Raw genomic sequence first — 22,452 nt, forward strand, 5'->3', positions numbered from 1 at the left:
CCTGCAAGATGGGTAACTCAGGACCAGCACCTTCCCTAGGACTGTCTCCCAGAGTTACTGAGAAAATGTAGCTCACTCTCGGCTCAGAAGAACACATAGTCTGCTCTGTCTGTCCACAGGGCCATGATGATGACGGCATGTGACCTGTCTGCTATCACCAAGCCTTGGGAAGTCCAGAGCAAGGTCAGGACTGATGGCCGTCTGGCCCTAGAGTACCCCTTCACAGGCCACCCCGGGTTTGCACCTTGGGAGCTACAGGGAGATGGTGTTAATTTTTGAAGTAATGCCTGGGTACAGCAGTGAAAGGCACCATATGAACACTGCCTGCAGAGCCTCACGGGGGGGGGGGGGTGTGCTGCTCCTCAACATAGAGCCCCCTCTAACCTTTGTGTGTGCTCAGGTCGCTCTTCTGGTGGCTGCTGAGTTCTGGGAACAAGGAGACTTGGAGAGGACTGTCTTGGATCAACAACCCATTGTGAGTGTTGCTCCCAGAATCTTCCATCCTGACACATGGTCAGAGTGCTTGGTAGTGTTCCAGGCCTCGGGGACTTTAGGTCCTAGAGTCTTAATCTTGATTTCTGAGGTCCTTCAGCATGACTGTGGGGAATTTGGCATCTTGTAGAAGTTATGAAAAATCGCAAGATCCAGGTTGTAGCACACAAGCAAGAGCACCTAGGGTCTGTGCCGGTGCGGAGAACATTTACTAGGCAGGGCAGTCCAGGGAGGGCAGCTCTGAGAAGGGCAGCCCTAGGGGATGGGGGGAGAAGTAGTAGTCCCTGGCAAGACAGACAGTGAGGCAGTCATGGTTAGGGGCAGGACCCACTGCCAACCAGGGATGGGATCTACCTCCACAGGAACCGGGAACCACGTAGGGTTGTTTTGACCACTTACTTCCGAGCCAGCGCTAGCTAATGTAAAGAACTGTTTGGAGCAGGTCTTAGGCAAGGTACAGACTCAGCAAGTACGAGGCCTTTGCCAGATAGCAGGCTCCTAGGGACAGGCAGCACCATGTCATCTGCCTGTGTTTCCTTCACAAGCCCATGATGGACCGGAACAAAGCAGCCGAGCTCCCCAAGCTGCAAGTTGGCTTCATCGACTTTGTGTGTACTTTCGTGTACAAGGTGCGCAGCAGAAGTGTTCTGTGTTGCCTGGGTGGACTGGCCAACAATGAGTACGGAGTGGGCAGACCCAGCAGGGGCCTTACAGAGACATCTGGGTGGTCTCCCCCCTTATCCAATAGGGTGGATAGGGAGACCAACACAACACCCATCTCGACCTGCCCAGCCAATGGTTTGTCCCAAAATTGATGGCTGTCCCTCAGAAGCACCAAGTATGTTCCCACTAGCTTGGCACTGCCCAGTCTTTGAGCTCTGATATTTGATCATAGGACATGAGACAGGAACTTGGAGACTCACAACATAGCCCTGACTACAGTATCCTCACGTGATGTACACCACACCCAGGCTCCACAGCACTCTGGTGTACCCAGTGGTAACAGACACCCACACTGTCTTCCTCCACACAGTAACATCACCTGAAGGCAGCTGTAGGGCTTGCCGCTTCCAAACCGCCTGCAGGTGACATTCTCTGCTCTGGGGATGCTCATGCTGCTAGTACTGTATCATGAATACATCCACGAGCTCCCTCTCATAGGAGTTCCTATCCTGACCTCCTCCTTAGGGGTTTTCTGGAAAGGGAACATCTTAGCGATTCTCTCCCACGGTGATCAACTGAAGCTGACACTGCCTGGGGCCAGCCCCAAGTGTAATAGGCTAAGGGTAGGAAATCAAGCTCACGCTGGGCCTGTGCTGTGCTGTAGAGCCACAGATCATATGATCTAGGGATCAGTCTTTGCTGCCCAGTGACCAGTGCTAAGAGTGGTCATCTTACAAGCACAGTGCTGGGGGGGTGGGAGGGGAAAGGCTGGCTTCACTTCACTGTCCCTGTGACTCTCAAAATAAAATATGCTAGGTATCAGAATCCTATAGCCAAAATATAGCTCCTTGACTCTAGAGCCTCCGCAGGCCGGTGAGTCTGGCGGTAGGGAAATGCAGGCCTTGAAGAGCTGCCATCTGAGTCCTTCAGGGGCTGTGGAGCGGCGAGTGACTTCTCAGTTTCTTCTAGGAATTTTCTCGGTTTCATGAAGAGATCCTGCCCATGTTTGACCGACTGCAAAATAACAGAAAGGAGTGGAAAGCTCTAGCTGATGAGTATGAGGCCAAAGTCAAGGCCCTGGAGGAAGAAAAGAAGAAGGAAGAAGACAGAATAGCAGCCAAGAAAGGTCTGGGCTAATAGAGGACCAGGATGAGCTCATAGTTAACCCCTAAGTCAATGCTGTAATATGGTAGAGAACCACCATGCAATCAGAAAGGCAGCTAATTGAGACAGCCCGACAGCTGAGGCTGAGAGTCCCATCCATCTACCCTGTCCCTCATGGGGCATGGCTGTAGACCATAGACTGGACCGAAATGCTCTCACTGAAACATTTGCTAATATATTCCTATACAGGGGAAGTAAGCTTACTGAACTATTAGCCCTGATCCACTAAGTAGTAGTTCTTACCAGGTGTGGTAGCACAAGCCTGAAATCACCACCTCCCCCCTCCCCCACCCTGCCAACTATCCTCAGAAGCAAGAGAAAACCTGAACCACGACAAAAAGGCAAAAGCAAAATTAGCGAGCTAAGCAAGAGTTAAGTTGGCATAGCTTACCCTGTATCTCCAGATCAGAAGCCATCTTATCTTTTCCAGGGTTTGTTTACCATTTGTTTACCCTGGACCTGGGGTTTCCAGGGCCGCTGTGAGACCACATTGAATAATGAAGCTGTGAGACCACAGCTTCTGGGTCATGGGAGGTCAGGACTGAAGCTAATCAGGGCATAGTGACCGCAGAGGCTCAAGCACTAAGCAAGGCTGAGCATAATCGGCTTGGGTTGGCCACAGACCTAGTTCAGCCCCCGCAGGGAGAACCTACAGGAGCTGATAGAGGACACTGGGTATAGATGGCAGACCAAGCCGCCACTCACAGTCTATCTTCTCTTGCAGTGGGCACAGAAATTTGCAATGGTGGTCCAGCACCCAAGTCATCAACCTGCTGTATCCTGTAAGACCTATCTAGTGGCTTCCGGTACCTCCTGCCACTCACCACTGGACATGGACTCTGCCTATAGCAGTTTGGTATAAGACATTAGAAACAGGAAAAAAAAATGATCAAACCTAACTTTGGATATTCTGAAATCTTAAAGGTGTTTTTACAAATTAAAGCCAACTATGACTAAGTTAACTGGTGTATTCATCTGGTTTGATAAAGTACCCACAGAGATCTTTATAAAGGATCTATGAATTGTACCTGGAATCAGAGCTCTACCCTTGTACCTAGGTGTTCAGTCCCATCTGCTTTAGTTTAACCATGTGGCAGAAAGCCAGAAGAGACACTAACTTGCCAGTTTTACACAAGCTGGCATCATCTGGGGGCACATCCTATCTGACGCACTGAGAAACTCTGCGGGGTCAAGGCTGTGGGCAGAGCCGAGATGAAATGGAAGCTGCCTGCATGGAAATAACCTGTACTGAATGCCCGGATGGGACCCTAACGAAGGAGGCGGCCGGCAGCTTTGTTCACGCTGTACAGAGCCTGGAAGGTAAAGCAGAGGCAGCCCAATGGGCCCTCCTAACAGTAACCTTTGAAATGTGCACTGTCTGGCAGAGAACAAATTCATGGGAGTCCCAGTGAATGTGTTGTCCTGCCTGGAGGACACTAACTGGACGGGCCATTCCTGGGAAGAGAATACATCCAGCAGTTTGCCTTTAGCATTGGGTGGTGGTTGGGACTCCTGGGACTCCAAATTTAACCCTCAGATCCCAATCAGTGGGATACAACTTATGGGGAGTGGCGGGAAAAAGCTTCTCACTCAGCCTCTAAAACCAAATATAAGGCCGCTTCTATTACGTTTGTAGGTCACCTCACCTTAAAAAAAAAGGCTCTAAACCTAGAAAATGTCAAGGGATAAAACTGAAGAAGCAGTAACTTCTAGTTTGCAGGACTACTGAGAAACCATGACCAAGAGTAACTCAGGAGTAAAGGGCTTATTTGGTTTACATGTCTCCATCATGCTCTGTCACTAAGGAAAGTCAGGACAGAAACTCGAGCAGAAGCAGGAATAAAAAAAAAAATCTTACTAGCTTGTTCTGCTTCCTTTGTTTGGTTAGGACAGGATTTCTCTGTGTAACACAGCCCTGACTCTCCTGGATTTGTAGGACAGGCTAGCCTTGAACTCAGAGATCCATGCCTCTGCCTCCTTCATGCTGGGATTAAAGGCATGAGCCACCATGCCCAGTTTTCAGCTTGTCTTCTTAACAACCCAGGAACATCTGCCCAGGGGTGGAACCAGCCAGAGTGTGCTGGACACTCCGTTAACCATCAACTAAAAAAACATCCTTCAGATATGCCCACAACTGAGGTTCCCTCTTTCCCAGGTGATTAACTAGCCTACCATTGTCGGCACACAGGAACCCAGGTGTCAGCTGAGGAGGGACAACCTACTTGAATAGCTCAGCTTTAGGTCACTTTCCAAGACCCAGAGGAGAATTGTGAGTTGGAACAGAAAACCCATGCTATTATGACACCTACCTGTCCTCCTGTACAGGGCCTGAGCTGCTGACCAAAGCAGAAGCCACCAGAGCAGAGCCAAGCAAGCTGCAACCAGGAGTGAAAGCCACTGTTACCCTGGCACCCCAGGAGTCCCAACCTGGCCTTACTGCACCCTTCTGTATTCACATGCTGTTTTCAAACAACATTTCAATCCTTCGAGATGCTGGGGGGAAAGCCTGCTAGTTCAGAGAGGCAGAGAAAGGACCCAGCTGACCTTCCTCATCAGCGGACATCCCAGAAGGAATACCTTTCTCAAACAACCCCCTTCAAACTGATGGTCCCTCTATTCTACTTCCTGTGCACCTCTCTATCCATCCTCCTGACTTCCTCTTCCTGTTCTTTTCCTAATAATCCTATGTTCACTTCCTACCAACTGGTTGCTTGCTCCAACTGTTGACAATGGTTGACTTTATTTAATTCTGTTTACAATATTCAAGCAGAGAGCTCTTGGATTAAAGGAGTGTGCTAAGGCTGAGTGACACCACAACTCAAAACAGGTTTTTCTGGTAAATAACACAATCTCAGGGTTCACAGTGTGGTCAAATATCCTGTAACACTCACATCTTCTGAGCTTCACTCTATGTATCTTGGGTCATTATTAATTCCTTTGAAACCCACTACCCCCTCTGTCCCTATCTGAGGAAAACCCAGGACACAACCAGGGAACTGGTACCTAGAGGCAAACAACCAAAGCAATAAAGAAAGGAAGCCAGAGCATTATAGAGCAAAGCTTTATTCATCCTCAGCGACGAGAGAAAGGCAAGCTCACTGGTGCATCACTTCAAGATGCTGTCATCTTCAGCTGAAAAGTGAGAAGAGACCATGTCACACATTATGCACACATTACAAGGACTTGAGGATTTCAGTTTTAAACAATCCAGACTCTAAGAGAACCTAACTTCGTCACTAAAGCCATCCCTTGCATCCCCACTCCCCTTTCCACCTGACTAGAATCTGCAGGAAGTACAGAGTGGTCAAAGCGCAGTAGCCTCTCTGAAGGAAGTGCCATTCGCAGATGCCTCCAAAAAGAAGGGGCAGCATGGCCTCCACACTTCGCTGGGCTCCACAGAGAACAGCACCAGCCACAAACGCCACGAGATGAGAGGCGGCCGGTCGTCTACTAAGAGGCAGCTACTTCCAGAAAGCCCAGGGTAGGGTAAGGGCTAAATGCCATACCTTCCGCCCGTTCTCTCTCAATGCGTTTCAGCTCATCTAGTCGCTTCTTTTCCTCCGCTGCTATTCTCCTCTCCTCCTCTGCCCGAGGTTTCAGGTAACCTGGGGAGTGGAAGCAATTAGCTTCTTCCCTAAAAAATCTGCTCCGTGAAAAAGCTGATTCCAGAACCTCCGGGTAGCTGCTTCCACCCCCCCCGCCCCCCCGTGGGCCTAGCGTCATCTCCCTCCCGAGGAGCTGCAGGCCCAAGCGGTCCTACAAAGCCAGGTGTCATCCGCAATCCCATACTCCCGGCCCCCAAACTCACTGTAGCGCTTGGCGCCGTAGGCCATGCCGAGGATCAGGGCGGAGTATCGGCCGAACTGCAGAACCAAACGTCAAAGCAGAAGGCTCACTAAGCGGGGACCGCAGGATGGCAGGGGTCGGAGATAGATGAGGATGGGGAAGGGAGGACTGAAGCTGGGGGTGCACGGGTCGCCAGGGCAAGGACCGCTTCGAGACCACAGCGGTAATCTCGAGGGCGGGCAATGCTAACCCAGGGCAGCGGAGAGGGGGCATGCTGGGGCTCCGAGCACCGCGCAGCGACCGTGAAGCAGACTCACCTTGATGAGCGGAGAGACCTGCACAGGGGGCACCATCTTGTCCGTGACCTTCGCGCCGGAAGATCAACCGAGGCGGAAGACTCGGCGAGAGCGCAGGACGCCTCCTGAAGCTGGGAAAGCGCATGCGCCGTGCTGAAGACGCGCCCCCTGGTGGGCGGAGGATAACAGCGCGTGGCTTCTGGTCACCACTGTCCGGTGAGAAGTGTCTGGGCTGCGTGTGCGGTTCAGAGGGAGGTGATGCGGGGTCCCGTCACTTCGGCACAAGCGTGTAGTGAACGACCAGCCCTAGAAATCGTCGCCCACCGGTTCTGGACTGGAGCAGGCAAACAGCCCATCTCTTGGAGCAGACGAGCAGACCCAGGCGGCCGTTGGGTGTGGGTAGGAGTACAGATCTTGGATTGGCCCTACCTTCCTAAGGGGTCGGCAACCTTCGAGGCTTTTCCCGCAACGCGTGTATCTTCTGGCCCGCGTTTTCTCGTCCAGAGCTCATAACTTCCACCTCAGGAGGTTTGGGGACTTACAAGTGATGGTCGTCCGAATGGGGCCAACCCCTGTGTCTCCAGCCCACACTCTCGGGACCCCAAGTCCGGAACCCTAATTACCCCTTCTGCGTGGGGACGGACCAGGGAGCACCCAGACTGCCAAACTGTCTTTCTGCAGGCCCTGTCCCTGGCGTGGGTGTCTCTCTGGCAGCTCTGTCCCCGGCGTGGGTGTCTCTCTGGCGGCCCTGTCCCCGGAGAGGATGTCTCTCTAGCAGCCCTGTCTGCGCATACCAGCAGGTCTCAACCTGTGGGTCATGCTCCCTTAGGCAAACCTCTGTTTCTAAAAGTGTTTATATTACGACTTACAGCAGTAGCAAAATTACAATTATAAAGCAGCAATAAAAATAACTTTATAGTTTGGTGTCACATAAGGAGCTGTATTAAAGTCCACTGCATTAGGAAGGTTGAGAATTACTGGCCTAGACAGAAATTGTCCAGGGATGGGGCAAGCCGCAGATAAGGTGGTTAATAGCCGTGTCCACTATCGGCATGCCGCCTTTGTGCAAGTCAGGCATGGTAAGGTGTAAGGTTGTCACCCATCGGCTGGCTTTGCCCCAATGCCCAGTTAGTGACTTGAAATCTCCCTGAGGCTGTCTGTGAGCCAGCCCCCTCAGGTTTTCATCGCGCCAGGGCTTGGACAGGTGCACAGTCCATGGGGACGCGGTGTCTTTACATGACTCTTCATTGAGTACATACTTGTAAAGAGAACATAGCTAAGACTATAAAGTGGATAAAATGCAGCTGGGAAAACTACAGAGCTCACAATAGATGCTCAGCTATCCTGGGCAGTTCAAAGAGGAGCCCCTGGCCTAGGGCCTGGTACTGCCTGCATCTGGTCTGGAGTCCAAGCCCTGGGGCTCCTCTCTGAGAATCCTCGAAAGTTCCCTAAATGTGGAATAGAAATGCCCAGACCATATGCCACAGGTGCACCATACTCTTCTTGCCTTTGATAAGTCTGATCTTCAGTTTCCCAAACCCATCCCTACCTGAGCCTGGGTAAGAAAGGCAGATTCTGCCCTCCTTCCAACTCATTGCTCTCCGAGGAAGCTGCAAAGTCATGCTGACCTACAAGCCACCCAGCAAGTTTCCTCACCCCTCATGGCCATCTGCACACTGAGCCCCCTCCCTTTCTTGCTCTTGATAATCTTTGGTGACCAAACAGGTTTCCCTCACCAGGTCTTAAACTCCTCAGCAGCTTAAGCTACAAAATTGAAAGTGTCTCTGGGACTCCAGAGGACTGGGTTGAGGGCTGGGTACACAGAAGCTACATGGAAGAGTGGAGGCAGAGGAGGCATACAGTGTACAAGCATACACAGGAATGGCCTGGCATTTGCTTTGACTCAGGGTCATTTGTGGCGCAGCAGAAGTGGTTGGGGTTCCACATAGCTCAGAACACCACTGGGAAGACTGTGAACCTGTTGGGGACAGCTGTGTACAGAATCTAAACATGCCCCATGTCAGGCTATCTTTAGTGCTGTGCTCAGGCTCAGCACTAAACCTCCCTGGGCTCTTGTGGTCCTTTCACATTCAGAGATTACTACCCAACTAAGCCCAGCGAGGCCCTTTACTCTCGGTGATAATTCTCACACCTGGACAAACACACACCTGGTAATTCCCCTTGTGGTCTGAGGTAACGTCTCTAACTGAGGCTATGACCTTGGGGGACAGGACCTCTGATCGTGCACACTGTAGAAGACATCATGGTTTAGGAATGTTCCAGCAGCCGGGCGTGTGGTGCACACCTCTAGTCCCAGCACTCAGGGATGCAGAGGCAGGTGGATCTCTGGGAGTTTGAGGCTGGCCTGGTCTACAAAGTGAGTCCAGGACAGCCAAGGCTACACAGTGAAACCCTGCCTTGAACTTCACACACACACACACACACACACACACACACACACATACACACACGAAAAAAAAAGAAATGTACCAGGGTAGCAGGTACAAGGGCCAGCAGTAGTGTCAGAATAGGTCCCTCCCACCCCCGCCATTTAATCAGGAAGTAAAATTAGTGCCTTGAAAAGTTTGATACAGAGCTGGAGGGATGGCTCAGAGGTTAAGAACACTGGCTGTTCTTCCAAAGGTCCTGACTTCAATTCCCAGAAACCACATGCTGGCTCACAACCATCTATAGTGAGATCTGGTGCACTCTTCCAGTGTGCAGGCAGAATGCTGTATAAATAATAAATATATCTTTTAAAAGAAAGAAAAAAAGAAAATCTTGATACACACAGAGCAAAACATAAATTCTTGCCAGGCTTTAATCCCAGCACTCAGGAGGCAGAGGCAGGTGAATCTGTGAGTTCAAGGCCAGCCTGGTCTACAAGATGAGTTCCAGGTCAGCCAGGGATATACAGAGAAACCCTGTCTCAAAACAAAACAGCCCCTACTCCGGCACCACCACCACCACCACACACATACACACACACACAAAATTCTTTCTTGGGTCACAGCCATTCACAGCACCTCTACTGGTCTTGAAAAGATAGCGCTCTATCCTCAGCACCTATGGTTTCTGCTACTCTGGCAGAGGTCAGCCACCTAGAGGACAAAGACCCCCAGCCTTTGGCCAGTAAGGTGGCGCAGGCCTTAGCATCTGTGGCAGAATAAAACGTTCTAGTGCCTGGGCTGAGAGGAGTCTCTGGGTTACCACCAGGCTACCTAGGCTCGGTCTGCATCGTCCAGTCCCCTGCAATGGCATCCTCATCCTGTCCTTGTAGGAAGTGGCAACCAAAATCTGAGCTGTCTTAGGGGAGCATCTTAAGACAGGCAGGAGCTGGATCCTGGGCAGGCAAGACTCAGGCATGGTGAGCAGGTGGTGACAGGGAGGTGCTTGGCAGGGGCATCCAAGAGCAGTTAAACGTGGATGTCTTTGTGTGTCTGTGCATGTGAACATACAGAATGGTTGTGGGTATCTCTAGATACATGCCCACAGCTGCCACAGTGACAACCTAGAAAGAAAGAGGGAGGGGCTGGGCCTCCAGAAAACTGGATGCCAGGCATGAGTGCATCCTTAGAGTCTGTTTAACCCTGATGCCCTCTAGGACTGGACAGAGCGGGCTGCTCGGACACTCCAGTGCCCACAGTTCCCCCATCCTGTGAGTTAAGTCTCCCCAAACATGGGCTGTCCCCGAATGTTCCCCTAGTTGCCCGAAAGCCCTCATCCTTGGCACTCCTGCCTCTCAAGACAGCAGGAAGAGCAGGAAGAGGAAACCAGCACTGCATACCCTGAGTGCACCCCCAGTGTCTTTCCAGTTTTGAGCAGACCCAGATCTGGAAGTTGTAGGCGGTGAGTCTGCCTTTGCTCTCTGGGAGCCCCTCACACAGCTGGCGCAGGATGACACGTGGCTTTGTGAGGCAGAGCCAGGTGTCGGGGTAAGGGTAGGAGTTGGGGAGAAGCTTGGCCATCAGCAGTGCAATAAGCGTGGTGACGACTCCCAGGCCTGCACGCTCATGGATACAGAGACAGCTTCATTGATGAAGAGGGCTTACAAGACATACTTCTCTGAGTAGGTGTGAGCCCTTCCTCAAGTTGAGCAAGGACATTGCCCCTAAAAGCCGACACACCCTCATATTTCGGGGGTGTTATGGCCACCTCTAGGTTTCTTTAGTTTCCCTTAGTTATTCCAAAGGACTCTGTCATCGGGGTAGCTATTTAAGGCCCTGGTTTGCTTAGAGCTGGCAGAGGCTGTCCAGAGTGGTTAGAAGAACATGGGGTGGGCTTGGGCAGGGTCTGGGGAAGCAACCCAGTGGATAACACAGCCAGCCCTATTCCCCTCCCTCACACCTCCCTAGGCTCACCTTGTGGGCTTAGGAGAGGGTATGTATGGGTAGGCCTACTCACCATCTCAGAGGCAGATGCCAACTCTTCTCCCATTCTCTCCAAGCCACTTCAGCTGGCGCATAGCCCGCCCTGTCTCAGTTGCCTACCATGAGACACTCCTTGGGGGAAGGCAGGGGGCTTTTGGTCCTACCTTAGAAGCTAGTAAAGGCAGTTACTTTTTAGCTGGGATTGGGGTTCCCTAGTGCCCACCTTCTCTACATTTGAAAACAGAAAATCTTCCTCAACTTTCTCTTCTCCACAGCAGACAGATTTGAAGCAGCCTGAATGCCCCCAGCCTGTTCTCGCCATACTTGGGCCAGGGGTTCCGTCTCATGCCCCCCATCTATCTACATGTGCTCAGCACTGCTCTGGAGCTGCCCTGGGAATGGCAGGTGGAGGTCCTGTGGGGTTACCTGTCAATATCAAGGACAGGGAATTGAGGATGACATTATGTTCTACTGAACACCTCACCCCTGTCCAGCTTGTGTTGTTGAATATTAATATTTATTATTGATTTATCTTTTAGTTAAACAGTGGTTATTCCTAAACCAGCTGTACACCCAAATCACCACACGGAGACTGGGATTTATTTAATTAACCTAGAGCAGAATGTTGGGCAATAGTTACTCATCCCAAACATCCAAGCCCACAATAGTTTCCTCCCACTCAGATTTCCCACATTACACTTGCTTTAAGTCATATCTTAGGTCCAGTTCACCTTTCCTGGTAGTTTCCAGTCCTTTCCTCCCAATCTCTCCTCTCCGATGCCTTCTACTCGCTTCTTTCTCCTCCCCTCCAGTCCAGGATGTCCCACCATCTTCTCTCCATTGCTCAGCACTGGCTGGTTGTTTTATTGACAATAGCAGAGAACAAATGACAGCATGTTTACACAAACTTGAGACAGGTGATGCTTAGAATAAACATCACAATGCAATGTCTGGATTGAAACCAGAGAGTGGATTAGAGAAATCAGCATTTGAATAAACAAGGGTAAATTGTATACATTCCACAGAACATTATACCAACAAGCTTGCAACAAACAAAACTAATGTCAAGGATAACAAGGTGGATGTCATGCTCAAGGAGCCCTCAGGGCCCATCATCTTCACCATGTTTCTGAACATGTTTGGAAAAGTGAACAGTGAGCTTTGCCCTGGGACAGTCCTCAGCTCAGCCACCTGACAGCGTTTAGTTTCTAGTACTTAAAACTCCAGATATTTAAAGCTGAAAAAAAATTCTAGATATTTTAAATAGGTGCCTAAAATAGCTCAGACTACCAGGGCCTTTGACCACTACTGTGGAATGAGGCCTTGGAAATGCAACATCCTTGGCAGAACAAAGCCTCCTGGTGGCTTGGCTAGGGGAGACAGTATGTCACTGCCAGCTACCTAAGCTCACACTGCAGTTGTCCAGTCTCCTGGGATGATACCCTCACCCTGTCCTTGTACAGAGTTGCAGCTAGACGTATGAGCTGTCTGAGGGGACAGCTCTTGCGAAACCTTTCTCAGTAGTCACAAGCCTTATGAGTCCCAACACAGTTCCCTCCTATCTAGCTATATGTAGCCTCTGTCACTCTCAGAATCTATCACCCAGGGGTATCTGAGAATAGTTTCCCCTTAGATTGAACAATGGGGGATCTTGGGGCCCAGGAACAGGAAAGATTCCCCAGATGGTACAGCAAGACTAAGCACTTGAAGCTCTAGGACAAGACAGGCTCTAAACACCTTTTTGTGGGCAGGTACAACGACAGAGACCTAAACGTCTTCAAGATGCTCAACACTGATGCCAATGGCAGCATCCACAAAGACTAGTGTGTGCTGGCTTGGCGTCGGCGGAACACCTACCCTGAGAGGAGGCATAGTGCCTGGGCCCCAAGCCCACCTTACCATCCCCTCTTGAGCTCTAAATAACCACCCTACAACCTTGGAATAACTGCCATTTGGGTCTTCATTACCAAGGAAGTCATTGCCTATCCTTCTATTGCTGTCTTAAGCCCCTCTCATAGATGTATTGCTTACACATAGCACTAGGGAAAGGAAACCTTCTTGTGTCCCACGCATTTGCCTTTTACCCTATCAGGTACCTGCTGTGAGTCATGAAGGGCTCCAGGGACCATCAGGCACCTGGGCTTTGATGCCAGGTTGGCAAGACACACACTCCACAGACCCAGATATATCAGAGGGCAGCTGGAGGCAGCACTCTCCCAGAGGGACAGATTGCCGCCCTGCCGCTGGCAGGCTGAGAGCTGGCCTGTCTCAGGCCTTCCTGAGTGGAGCCCAAGTAGGGACTTTCTGCTCTTCCTAAGAGCAGCCTAACTGGTCCCTTTTCCACACTCGGCACCAAAGGTCTACTGATGTTCTAGGCTAATAAGACGACTGCAGATGAGGTTTGCCCAACCACCAACTTCACTTCCTATGGCTGCTACAAGCCCAAGTGTATCAGAGGGCAGCTGGAGGTAATATTCGCCCAAGGGTACGTCACTTCCCTGCTGCTGCCTAGCTCAGTAATGGAGACAGCAGACTAACAGGCAGGACTAAGGTCTTGGTCCCAGCTTCTATACCATGACTTCCCACCACCACCATTGCCCCCCTCTTCCCGCCATCCTCCTCTCTCACACCTTCCCTTCTCCCCTCTTTGTCCCACCTCCAAGGCCTCTTCTGACCCCACCTAGCAGACAACCCAGGCCCTCCCCTGTCCTGGGCCTTGGCCCTATGCCCCTCTACACCTCTGAACAGGTCAGACAAGACTCAGGAGCCCACTGAAGGTAGTTCAGTACATGCAGTTTTCTGGTTCTGGGCTGCTGGAGCCCAGGAACCTTCACTCTCCCCCTCCCACTACCACCAAGTTGACTTCCCCCACCAACACCCTACCCACCTTGGGCTCGCTCTCAGGTGAATCAGATGCTGGAGTTTGCCTTCATTGATGTGGGTGGCAACCTAGACTGAAAAGCATTGAGCTACACGCTTACCCACCTAGAGGAGGAAGCAGAAGCTGCTCCGTCATTCAGGCTGCAAGCTGCAGCTAGTTCAATAACACTGAACACACAAACTTGCCCGTGACTGTTGTGGAGGGCATATGTCCAGCAGAGGCCCCTCTGCTCACAACTCTGCCCAGACCAGCTCACTGCCCTCTGTGCTAATTTAGAAACAGGCTCAGCGTCTGGTCATACAGTGGAGACAAGCTCTTACTAAACCTCTCTACCTAAGAGTGGCCATGCCATAGCCTTCAGAGCTCCCCCAGCCAGGAGTCCCTAGCTCACTCCCTTTGCCCCTGCACAGGCCCTCCTTGCAGCAGCCACCACAAGTCTGGCCTGGCCAGGGTCCACTCTAACTCACCAGTATCCATACACCAGCACTTATTTCCAGTTCAGTCACAGTCTGTGTGAGGACCAAACAGCCATTCTGTCATACCCTGGGTATGTGTAGGACTCTGTGTCCCTTTCAGAGCTTTTAGAATGGCTGGCACAATCAAAGAGACCCTAGCAAGGCTCTGCTTCACTAGATGTCTCCACCCATCCTGAGTGTCCTTTGGAGAGAGAGGCAGGGCCAGGAGCTTCCTTCAAGGTGTCAGCTGACGGTGTCAAGCCAGGATTCTCAAGAGGTGGCACTTGGGTGGGGCTTGCATTCCTTGGCTCCCTGGCACACATCCTGGGTGAAGGGAGTCCTGCAGACTCAGCCTCCAGGCGCCGGTATGGGGTGTTGAAGAAGAGCACCAAGACACAGGTGAAAAGGGTACACAGGCTGGCCATCAGCAGCACGGACGCTAAGGACATAAGCGCAGGCCTGTCCTTTAACTGTCCAGGCAGCCAGAGCCCCCAGCTCCCACCATAGCCAAGCCTCGGCAGACCTGACCCAGCTGACCCCAGGGGTGGTGACCACAGAGAGGTCGGGAAACAGTACCGGTCTCAGCCCTCAGGATGTTCCCAGACCCAGCTTCCAAAATCTAGGACTCATGAGTCACATAATAATACAGGGTGTATTAACTCTACCCACTCTCATCCCCAAATCTCTGTCTCTTTTGCCTCTTTGTATCTCTGTCTCTATCTAATCCACACCCTCACCCCTTCTGCCTGTCCAGATAGACTATTTGTCCCTGTCTCTCTCTACCCCTGTCTCTCTCTATATATGTAAATTTCTATGTTTCTCTGTATATCTATTTCTGTCCAGCTCTCTTCTTTTCTCTCCAAAATCCCTGCCTTTTCTAAGATCTCAGTCTCCATTTTCCTGGATTTTGAAAAACACCTCACACAGGGTGGAGATACTGATGCTGGATTTGCGTCAGGGTCCTGGGCACCCACAAGAAGAGCCCAGGAGTCTGACCATACTATTTCACACTCACACCAACTGGTGCCTGCCCAGGGCCATCAAAGAGCAACCAGAATCAAGATCCTCAACAGGGCCAGGCCTCCCAATAGTACCCTATCTTCCTGGTCTGGTCTTAGCTGTCTGGTGCCAAAGCCTGGTCACAGACACTCACTTGTCCAGTCCAGAGGGTCCTCACTCTGCCGGCAGGTAGAAAAGGATGGACCTGTCCGCTGCACAGTCAGTGCCGTCAACAGCAGCATGATGAGCACGCCCTCGGCCTGCCTGGATACATAGAGCCCTCAGCCTGGGCAGCGAACCCTGCCCACCACACCAAAAGCCACCTTGGGAATGGAACAACATCTCTGCCCCCCACCATAACACACTCCTAAGGCAATACACTGTCTCTATCCACATCTGCCCTGCAGCTGGCCCAGGCTTGCACAGAGAAGTGCTTAGTACATGCTTATCCCTGGCTAGAGAAGGCAGGTTCCTAGCTTCATGGATCAGGAGCCTGGGCCGTGTGGCCCAGGAGGGAAAGGGAAGGAGTCTATGCCTAAGAGAGGTAGCCAGGATACTTACCCCAGGACAAAGATTAAACCGGCTGAGGCCCCCTCACCCACAGGAAACGTGCATTCAACTGCCAGCTCCATGACCACCGGTGCTACCGAGAAGCCAAAAAGCCCAAGGAGGGAGCAGATGACAGCCAAGGCAAAGGTCTGCCTCTGCAGCTGGGACACCTGACACAAACAAGGGGCAAAGAAGGATGGAACAGGGGCAGCACTGAGACAAGGCATCTCCCCCGCTGGGCTCCTAGACTGGCTGACACAGTGTGACAGTAGGGCCAGTCCTAGCCAGCGATACCCTCAGGCAGAGAACAGGCTTGACACTGAGGTGCTTGCTCTTGGCAAGCCGCCACTGAACCTGCTGCCCCTCACCCACCCGCCTGCCCTGGTGTCCCTCCGTCCTGGGTAGACAGTCTTTGTTCCTGGTGAGTCTCACCAGAGCAAAGGCCACGAAGGTCAGGGAAGTCAGGCAGAGGCCTATCTTGGTGGCTTCAGTGAAGTGCTTGGTCCGATCCACATATAGGCCTAGAAGCAGTGCCCCCAAAATCCCAAACACAATGAAGAGGGCTCCGCAGAGGCCTGAGAACTCCTGGAAGTGGGGAGGGAAAGCTGAGAACCATCGGGAGGCAGGGAGCCACACTAGGGCAGTTTCAGAGGAGCGAGGTAGACAACCCTGTCAAGCTGCCTTCTAAGATGGATTTTCTTCAATGCGTATCCTACTAAAGGGAAGGGGCGTCGCCACAGACACCCCAAACACCCTGGCGCATTGCTTATGGCCCACGAGACACCCATACCCACCACTGTGCCGGGAGGCAGGGGTCACGACACAGGCGGCCACTGCTGCCTCCATGAGAGGGTGTCCTCTCCATCAGGGGTGAATGGAGTGCTCAGGAGCAGCAGCAGTGGCAGGGGCAGAGCCCACCCCTTAGGCGGGGCTCCTACTTACATTGGAGTAGCCGTTGGCACAAAGGATCTGTTCCAGGAGGGCTGAGAAGCTAGAGAAGATACCAATGCCACCACCAAAGCATGTGGCCAGGATAATGTAGGCCTTATTCTGTACGAGCTAGAGAGAAAAACAGCCCTTAACTCAGGAGCCCTAGCAGGCTTCTGACCACAGCCTCCCCGCCCCCGGAATCCACATTAACCTACCAGTTTGAGCCCGCAGAGGAAACTCTCTGAATTCGAGCTGGCAGCCCCTGTCGATGGTGGGGTTGGAGGCACACTCTCCCACAGACAAGCAGTGGCCAACAGACAGGCAGCGGCAGCGGGGACAGTGTAGGCGCCAAGCTGGGGAGAGGTTCTGAGTGTCACCAAGAAGTCGCACGGAAGCAAGTGCCCTTCGTGTCTCGGTCTGCTCTTCTCCCCTTACCAGCTGCCTCCTGCCTCCAGAGAGTCAGCAAACCTTCGTCCTCTGGGGGCTGTGTCACTCTACCCTCCGCTGTTCTTCACAGCTTCGCGGAGAGCCCAGCCCTCAGAACACCACTCAAGGGTGAGCTTCTCCTTGATAACATCAGCCCAACTTCCCAAGGCTCCAAACTCATCCCCACACAAGAAGCAAATCATGCTCACACACCCAGGTGTGCCTTACCAACAAGCGTCGGTATACACCAAATGTATACGTTCATAGACCATACACTGGGACAACTGCCAGATGTACTGTGTACAAGTATATGTATATAAGTGTGTGTGTGTGTGTGTGTGTGTGTGTACACGCTCAAGCTCACACATGCCACATGCAATATAACCATGAGCCCCTCACCATCATAGGGATGTCTTCTGCTTTCTTGACTAGGGCAGGGGACAGCACATTTGCAATAAGGATGCCCAGAGGGTTTGCTGGATTAAAAAACAACAGCAACAAATCAGTGCATCAGCTCAGCTGTGACAGGCCTCACCCCAGTCCTCGGGCTGAATCCTTCCTGGTTCAGGCACCCTGGCCTTTGCCGGCTGGGGAGCAGTGCAGACATCCAGCAGAGCCTGTGAGCTGAGCCCGGGTTGCAGAGGTCCCATCCCAGGACTCACACATGGTGCCGATCATGTTAGCTGTGGCTCGCTGGTGCTCTGGAAACCACAAGGAAGCCAGCTTGGCTGGAGAAGAGACGACCAGGGTCTGGGCCAGGGCACAGAGGCTCTGGCCACTCATGAAGAAAGCAAAGGGATTGGGGATCCTGACATCCAAGCAGGGAACAGCACGCAGCAAACTCCCAGAAAAATTCAACCATGCACCCAGGATAGTCTGCAGGAATGGACCATCAAAAACTATGTGCCAGCCCAGAGCCTCCACACCCAGATGCCTGTCCCTAACTTATAGGAAAACCCCAATATCTACCTGCCTGCTGCCCCCCATGCCCCGCCTCCTCTGCAAGCTGCTTTGCCTGGGTAGCCCAGCTGGTAAGACTGGTGGAGTCTAATCTGAAGAGACTGGGCTCTTGCACCCAGAGTCAAAGGGTCCCATCCACCCCATACAGGTATGGGACGAGATCTGACTTACCGCTCCTCGGAGCCCAACAGAGTCTAGAACCCAGATGGCGGCCATGCCAAATGGGATGGATACCACAAGGTAGATTAGTGACAGCCAGTTGACCTGATCCATGGACAGGAAGAAGTGCTGTGCTATGGTGTCTGCCACAGGTGCAAAACTGAGCCACAGCTATGGGAGACACATAAGTCAGCTACAGACCACAGACACCACCTAGCCAGCTCCCTTCCGGATGAAGCCTATGGTCCTCATTTGGCCAGCTCATAGTAGGAGCAGGGGTGTGTTGGCGTGTCTGTAAAGGCAATGGGGACACAGCCCAACAGACAATCTGGGTCACCCTGCTAGAGAACCACCTTCTCCCTGTTGCCAACCAGGAAAGCAGCCAGGCATGGCCTACAGCCTGCCCAGCAGTGGACCATGAACCTCACTAGGATTAGCCTGGCTCTCTGAGGAGGCTGAAGGCAAGCCTGGAGACAGCGTCCACTGCCTGGGAGGCACTGTGTTGAATGTAAAGAGGAAAGGGGGCAGCTGAGACTGTGAGTAACGGGAGACAGAAGCCAGAATCTCAGTGGGTGGGACATCCTGAGTGCGTTATGACCCACTCAAGGGCGCTTGAGGGCATAGGACTAGAGCACACTGGCAGAGGGGGAGATGTGGGGGTGAGGGCAGACGGCAGCCAGGGCTCCAAATTCCATGGTCGAGCCATGTGCTGACACAAGATGAATAAGAAACGCATTCTGGGGAGACTGTGAGGTCTGGTTTATAGTGGAGATGCCACGCTAGTCATCCGGATGGATAATGAAGCCTTAGGGCTCAGGACATGCATGAGGACCAAGGAGGGGCCAAACAGAGCCATGCACAGAAGAGCTGGAGCCCAGGACTTCTTCAGAGATGAGATCAATCTATGGCATGTCTCTCTCTCTGCACACATTCTCCCGTCTTAGGCATTACAAAGTAGAAGGACTCTGACACCCAGCAAACAGAAGAGTACGTACGGAGTTGAGGAGGTTTTCTGGAAGAAGTAAGGAAAGCTGAATGGAGAGGAGTCACCAAGCTTACACCAGGAGACAGATGGCTATATGACCCAACAAGGATGTGCTCCAAATCAAGCTTCTGCTGAATCCTTCTGACGATGCCAGAGGCCCAGACCCCACCCTCCAGAATAGACCTCCCTGGCTTAGAAAGCCCCCCAGGCAGGCCTAGTTGCCACCTGCCTGGCCTCACAGAGCAGAACCCGCAGTGCTGAACAAGAAAAGCAGAGCCCACCTCACAAGTCCCACAAGTCTGTGCAGGTGGCAGAGATATCAGATGTGTGGAGAAAAAAAAATCCATCCGTCTCTCCTACTGTGAGAATAAAAATACCTTCAACCGGCTCTCAGCCTTCCCTGACCCAGCCGCTCATCTCCTTCCCTGGCTAAACACTGAGCCATCTCTTGGGCTCTGCTGTGCCTCCCTCCTGGGCTGCTCTCGCAGAACCAGCTCAGGCAAATGAGCAGGGGCTCCAGGAAGCATGGCTGAACGTGAACCCGCTGGTCAAAATGGGGACCCAGCAAGGATGATGATAATTCTTAGTATCGCGGTAATATTCTGCCTGCATAAGGACAGCTAAAGAGAACTCCGCTTCTTCTCCCCACTAACCTTCTTTCTCCCCATACTTAGTGTTGGGTTGGTAGAAGGGCAGTAGAGGCATTAAGAAACCCAATTAAAATAGAAAGTAGACCTTATACCTACCTTTACTCAAAACTGTTTCTTCACAACCAGCACAACAGGGAAAAAGAAAAGGCTATGGGAACCAGCCTGCTGCTGGTTCACAGGGAAAGCCTTGGACCCCACTGCGGCCAGCAGGCTTCACGGTCCCACCCGCTCGGTACTTTCTGAGCTGTTTGTCACAACTCAGAGCTGCGTGGCCCAAACAGTGCCGCCCATCCAGCTGCGGCCGCACGTGCAGAGACGTGCAAGGTTGAGCTCTGAGCGGCAGATGGTAGCAGCTCCACACTCTTCCTCCACTCAGGCTCAAGCGCCTACGATCCCCTGCAGTCCACCTGCACACGGCAGCGGGATGAAGAGGGAAGGAGGGAGGGGCCCTGACCCATCAGCATTTGGGGGCTAGGGAGAGTAAGAGAAATCAACAAGTTGCGGGGCTGAGACCACTGAGACTAACAGACCTGTTTCCCTGGCTGGTCCATCCCGGGCGGGACAGGCACTTGCCCCTGTTCCTACAACCTCTAAGTCGGTTCCCGCGACTGAGCAAAAGCTGGCGCTCGGGCTGCTGGAGAGACCCCGCCCCGCTCGCCCCAGCGCCCTCGTACCATGGCATTGGAGCAGCTCAGGAGGCTGACCACCAGCAAGAAGACCCAGCGGCGCGCGTAGGTTCGGGGACCAGGCGATGCGTCTCCGGCGATCCCGGAGGTTCCCGACCCGGCCCAGGCTTCCAGCCCATCCTCCACAGTTCCGGCCATCCCGGTGTCTGCAGGCTGCCGGCGTGCATGTCACTGCAAAGCGCTGCGCCTGGGTAGGATGTCCCAGGGGCCAGGCGGGGCGGAATTGTCTGGTTCGTCCCCGCCCCGCAGAGCAAGTTGGGTTGAAAAAGCCAGGATTACTCTCCTACAGAGGCCGAAGAGAAATTCCCTTAAGAGGTAATTTTTACTACAGCCCGTGTGGCCTGCACCAGGAAGACGCCCGCGGTGGTAAGTCTTTACTTCAGCAAAGTTTGGAAAGTTCCCCCAAATTCTTGCAGTCCTAAGAAAGAGCCTCGAAAAGCCTGAGGCCAACCTGGAGGAGGAGAAGGAAGAGACTGCAATCGGTTTTCCAATCTAGGCCTGTCATTAGACTCCTCCTAGGACAGAGGGGCGGGGTGAAGGAGGAGGAAAGGCTGAGCCAGGCTGAGCCACCCCCGCCCTCGGGTAGGCAGCGTCCAGCCACACTCTCGGCTCTTTAATTTGTCTTTGCTCCCGGGAGACAGCTGGGCTGAGTAGGTAGGGGCAGCTGGTTTCTGTAATTAGAAAGAGGCCTGGCAGAGAGGTCGGAAGCCATCTGACTGTGGGCTGAAGCAGATGACAAGAGTCATCAGACCCTTGCCGCTGTCTGGCCTGGCTGGTTGAAGAGAAGCCCAGTGCGTCAACCGCCCTGTCCCGAGGGAAGAGCTGGTGGGGCGGAACAGGCTGTGTTGTGGGGGAGTAGGGGGAGGCCAAGCAGGGAAGAGCTGGGTGAGGAGGCTTTTTCTCCGTCAAACACATCCCTATGGTCTCCGCCCTCCGGATTGCTGTTCCTTTTTGTTCATTTCTTGGGCTTAGAGATTTGGTGTAGCCTAGGCTGGCCTCTACCTCCCAATATTCCTGTTGTTTCTCAATATTGGATGGTGCCATCTGTGAACCATACAGGTGTGACAAGTCAGATGTGTGTGCAAGTCAGGTGGATTTTCCCATTTCGGGGTGGAGTCGCGTCCAGGAAGCAGCAAAACCCTGGTGATACCCTGAAAAGGGCAGTCCTCTCTCAGACCCATGAGAAGGCCGTGCTCCTTGCCCTCTTCTCTGCCCTTCTCCTTTTCCATCTGTCTCACCCCTGCTCACCCTCAGGCCACAATCTGCAGTCACCCTGAAGACCTGCCCCCTCCTTCACTTCCCCTTTGTCCTGGAGCCACCTTGGGCTTGGGACTTTGATTTCCTGACGTTCTACCTGGGAGACCGAGAGGGCAGTTCAGGCTTCACTGTTCAGGGCCCTAGCTTAGGTGGGAACCTGCCTGTCCCCAGCTGCTGGTTTAGGTAGTACCGAAGCCTACCACCAAATGGGGCCATCACCTCTGTTACTTCCTGTATTGCCACATCTCTGTTTAAGAAAATCTTGTGACCCGCCTCCGTCCACTCTTTTAGGGCCCCTGTTCTGAGTAGGTGAGTTCAACAAAGTTATCAAGTGTAAGATCAGTACGCAAGCAACAGCTGCCTTCCTAAACACTACCAGTGTGGAAAATATGAAAACCAAAATGAGAAGCAATATGTTCATAATCTCATCATACCCAGCTATAAACAGGTATAGCACTTATATGCTAAATACCCAGCTATAAACAGGTATAGCACTTATATGCTAAAAATTGTACAGCGCTAATGAAAGAAACCAGCAAAGACCTACAGAAATGGACAAGCATAGCTTACTCAAGTACTGAAAAACTCCACATGTCCGCTAATATTGTTTTCTCTGAATTGGCCTATAAGGTTAATGTAACTTTATCTATCTATCTATCTAGTTACTGGTTTTTCAAGACAGGGTTTCTTTGTGTGGCCTTGGCTGTCCTGGACTCGCTTTGTTGAGCAGGCTGAACTAGAACT

At 52.4% G+C, this 22,452-nt stretch overlaps 4 protein-coding genes across 11 annotated transcripts in view; 2 read left to right on the top strand and 2 right to left on the bottom strand.

The window, feature by feature from the left end:
• The window catches only part of Pde6b (phosphodiesterase 6B), a 57,080-nt gene extending 53,799 nt beyond the window's left edge, over positions 1–3,281 (top strand). For 3 of the 5 annotated variants that reach the window (XM_060381110.1, XM_060381108.1, XM_060381109.1), the window contains exons 20-24: positions 120–183; positions 401–475; positions 1,038–1,121; positions 2,125–2,281; positions 3,044–3,281. In XM_060381110.1, coding sequence (XP_060237093.1) covers positions 120–183; positions 401–475; positions 1,038–1,121; positions 2,125–2,281; positions 3,044–3,105 — 442 coding nt within the window. In that variant the 3' untranslated portion in view covers positions 3,106–3,281. The remainder of the gene's footprint in view (positions 1–119; positions 184–400; positions 476–1,037; positions 1,122–2,124; positions 2,282–3,043) is intronic. The other 2 variants (XM_060381111.1, XM_060381112.1) reach the window with 2 other exon arrangements.
• Positions 3,282–5,366: 2,085 nt separating this feature from the next.
• Positions 5,367–6,579, bottom strand: Atp5me (ATP synthase membrane subunit e). Its single transcript, XM_021645631.2, has 4 exons — positions 6,423–6,579; positions 6,128–6,182; positions 5,826–5,924; positions 5,367–5,451 (listed from the first exon to the last, which is right to left on the bottom strand). The coding sequence occupies exons 1-4, from the start codon at positions 6,456–6,458 to the stop codon at positions 5,426–5,428; spliced, it is 216 nt and encodes a 71-aa protein (XP_021501306.1). The 5' UTR covers positions 6,459–6,579; the 3' UTR covers positions 5,367–5,425.
• An 825-nt stretch (positions 6,580–7,404) lies between these two features.
• Positions 7,405–13,843, top strand: Myl5 (myosin light chain 5). The gene is given in 4 exon segments (XM_060378866.1): positions 7,405–7,480; positions 11,770–11,918; positions 13,147–13,239; positions 13,676–13,843. Coding segments are annotated over 4 exon segments (486 nt in total).
• Slc49a3 (solute carrier family 49 member 3) lies at positions 11,603–20,949 on the bottom strand. Of its 4 annotated transcripts, none has more exons than XM_021645633.2 (10): positions 20,440–20,949; positions 18,143–18,235; positions 17,674–17,887; positions 17,411–17,487; positions 16,801–16,938; positions 16,598–16,714; positions 16,088–16,240; positions 15,668–15,825; positions 15,261–15,370; positions 11,603–14,546 (listed from the first exon to the last, which is right to left on the bottom strand). In XM_021645633.2, the coding sequence occupies exons 1-10, from the start codon at positions 20,587–20,589 to the stop codon at positions 14,263–14,265; spliced, it is 1,494 nt and encodes a 497-aa protein (XP_021501308.2). In that variant the 5' UTR covers positions 20,590–20,949; the 3' UTR covers positions 11,603–14,262. The 4 variants fall into 4 exon arrangements, with proteins under 4 accessions (XP_021501308.2, XP_021501307.2, XP_060237097.1 ...); XM_021645632.2 differs by having other exon boundaries at positions 18,143–18,301; XM_060381114.1 differs by lacking the exons at positions 17,674–17,887; positions 18,143–18,235 and having other exon boundaries at positions 20,440–20,559.
• Positions 20,950–22,452: the final 1,503 nt, after the last annotated feature.

Source organism: Meriones unguiculatus, chromosome 3, assembly GCF_030254825.1.
Source record: "Meriones unguiculatus strain TT.TT164.6M chromosome 3, Bangor_MerUng_6.1, whole genome shotgun sequence".
In the NCBI taxonomy this organism is placed as follows: domain Eukaryota; kingdom Metazoa; phylum Chordata; class Mammalia; order Rodentia; family Muridae; genus Meriones; species Meriones unguiculatus.

Coding starts and splice junctions, on each gene's coding strand:
- Atp5me (XM_021645631.2), bottom strand. CDS start 6,458: ATGGTGCCCCCTGTGCAGGTCTCTCCGCTCATCAAG. Junction 6,183..6,422: donor AGGTCTCTCCGCTCATCAAG/GTGAGTCTGCTT, acceptor TTGGTTCTGCAG/TTCGGCCGATACTCCGCCCT. Junction 5,452..5,825: donor TGAGAGAGAACGGGCGGAAG/GTATGGCATTTA, acceptor CTCACTTTTCAG/CTGAAGATGACAGCATCTTG.
- Slc49a3 (XM_021645632.2), bottom strand. CDS start 20,589: ATGGCCGGAACTGTGGAGGATGGGCTGGAAGCCTGGGCCGGGTCGGGA. Junction 16,715..16,800: donor TCCTCTGCGGGCTCAAACTG/GTAGGTTAATGT, acceptor TTTTCTCTCTAG/CTCGTACAGAATAAGGCCTA. Junction 15,371..15,667: donor GGTTTAATCTTTGTCCTGGG/GTAAGTATCCTG, acceptor CTATGTATCCAG/GCAGGCCGAGGGCGTGCTCA.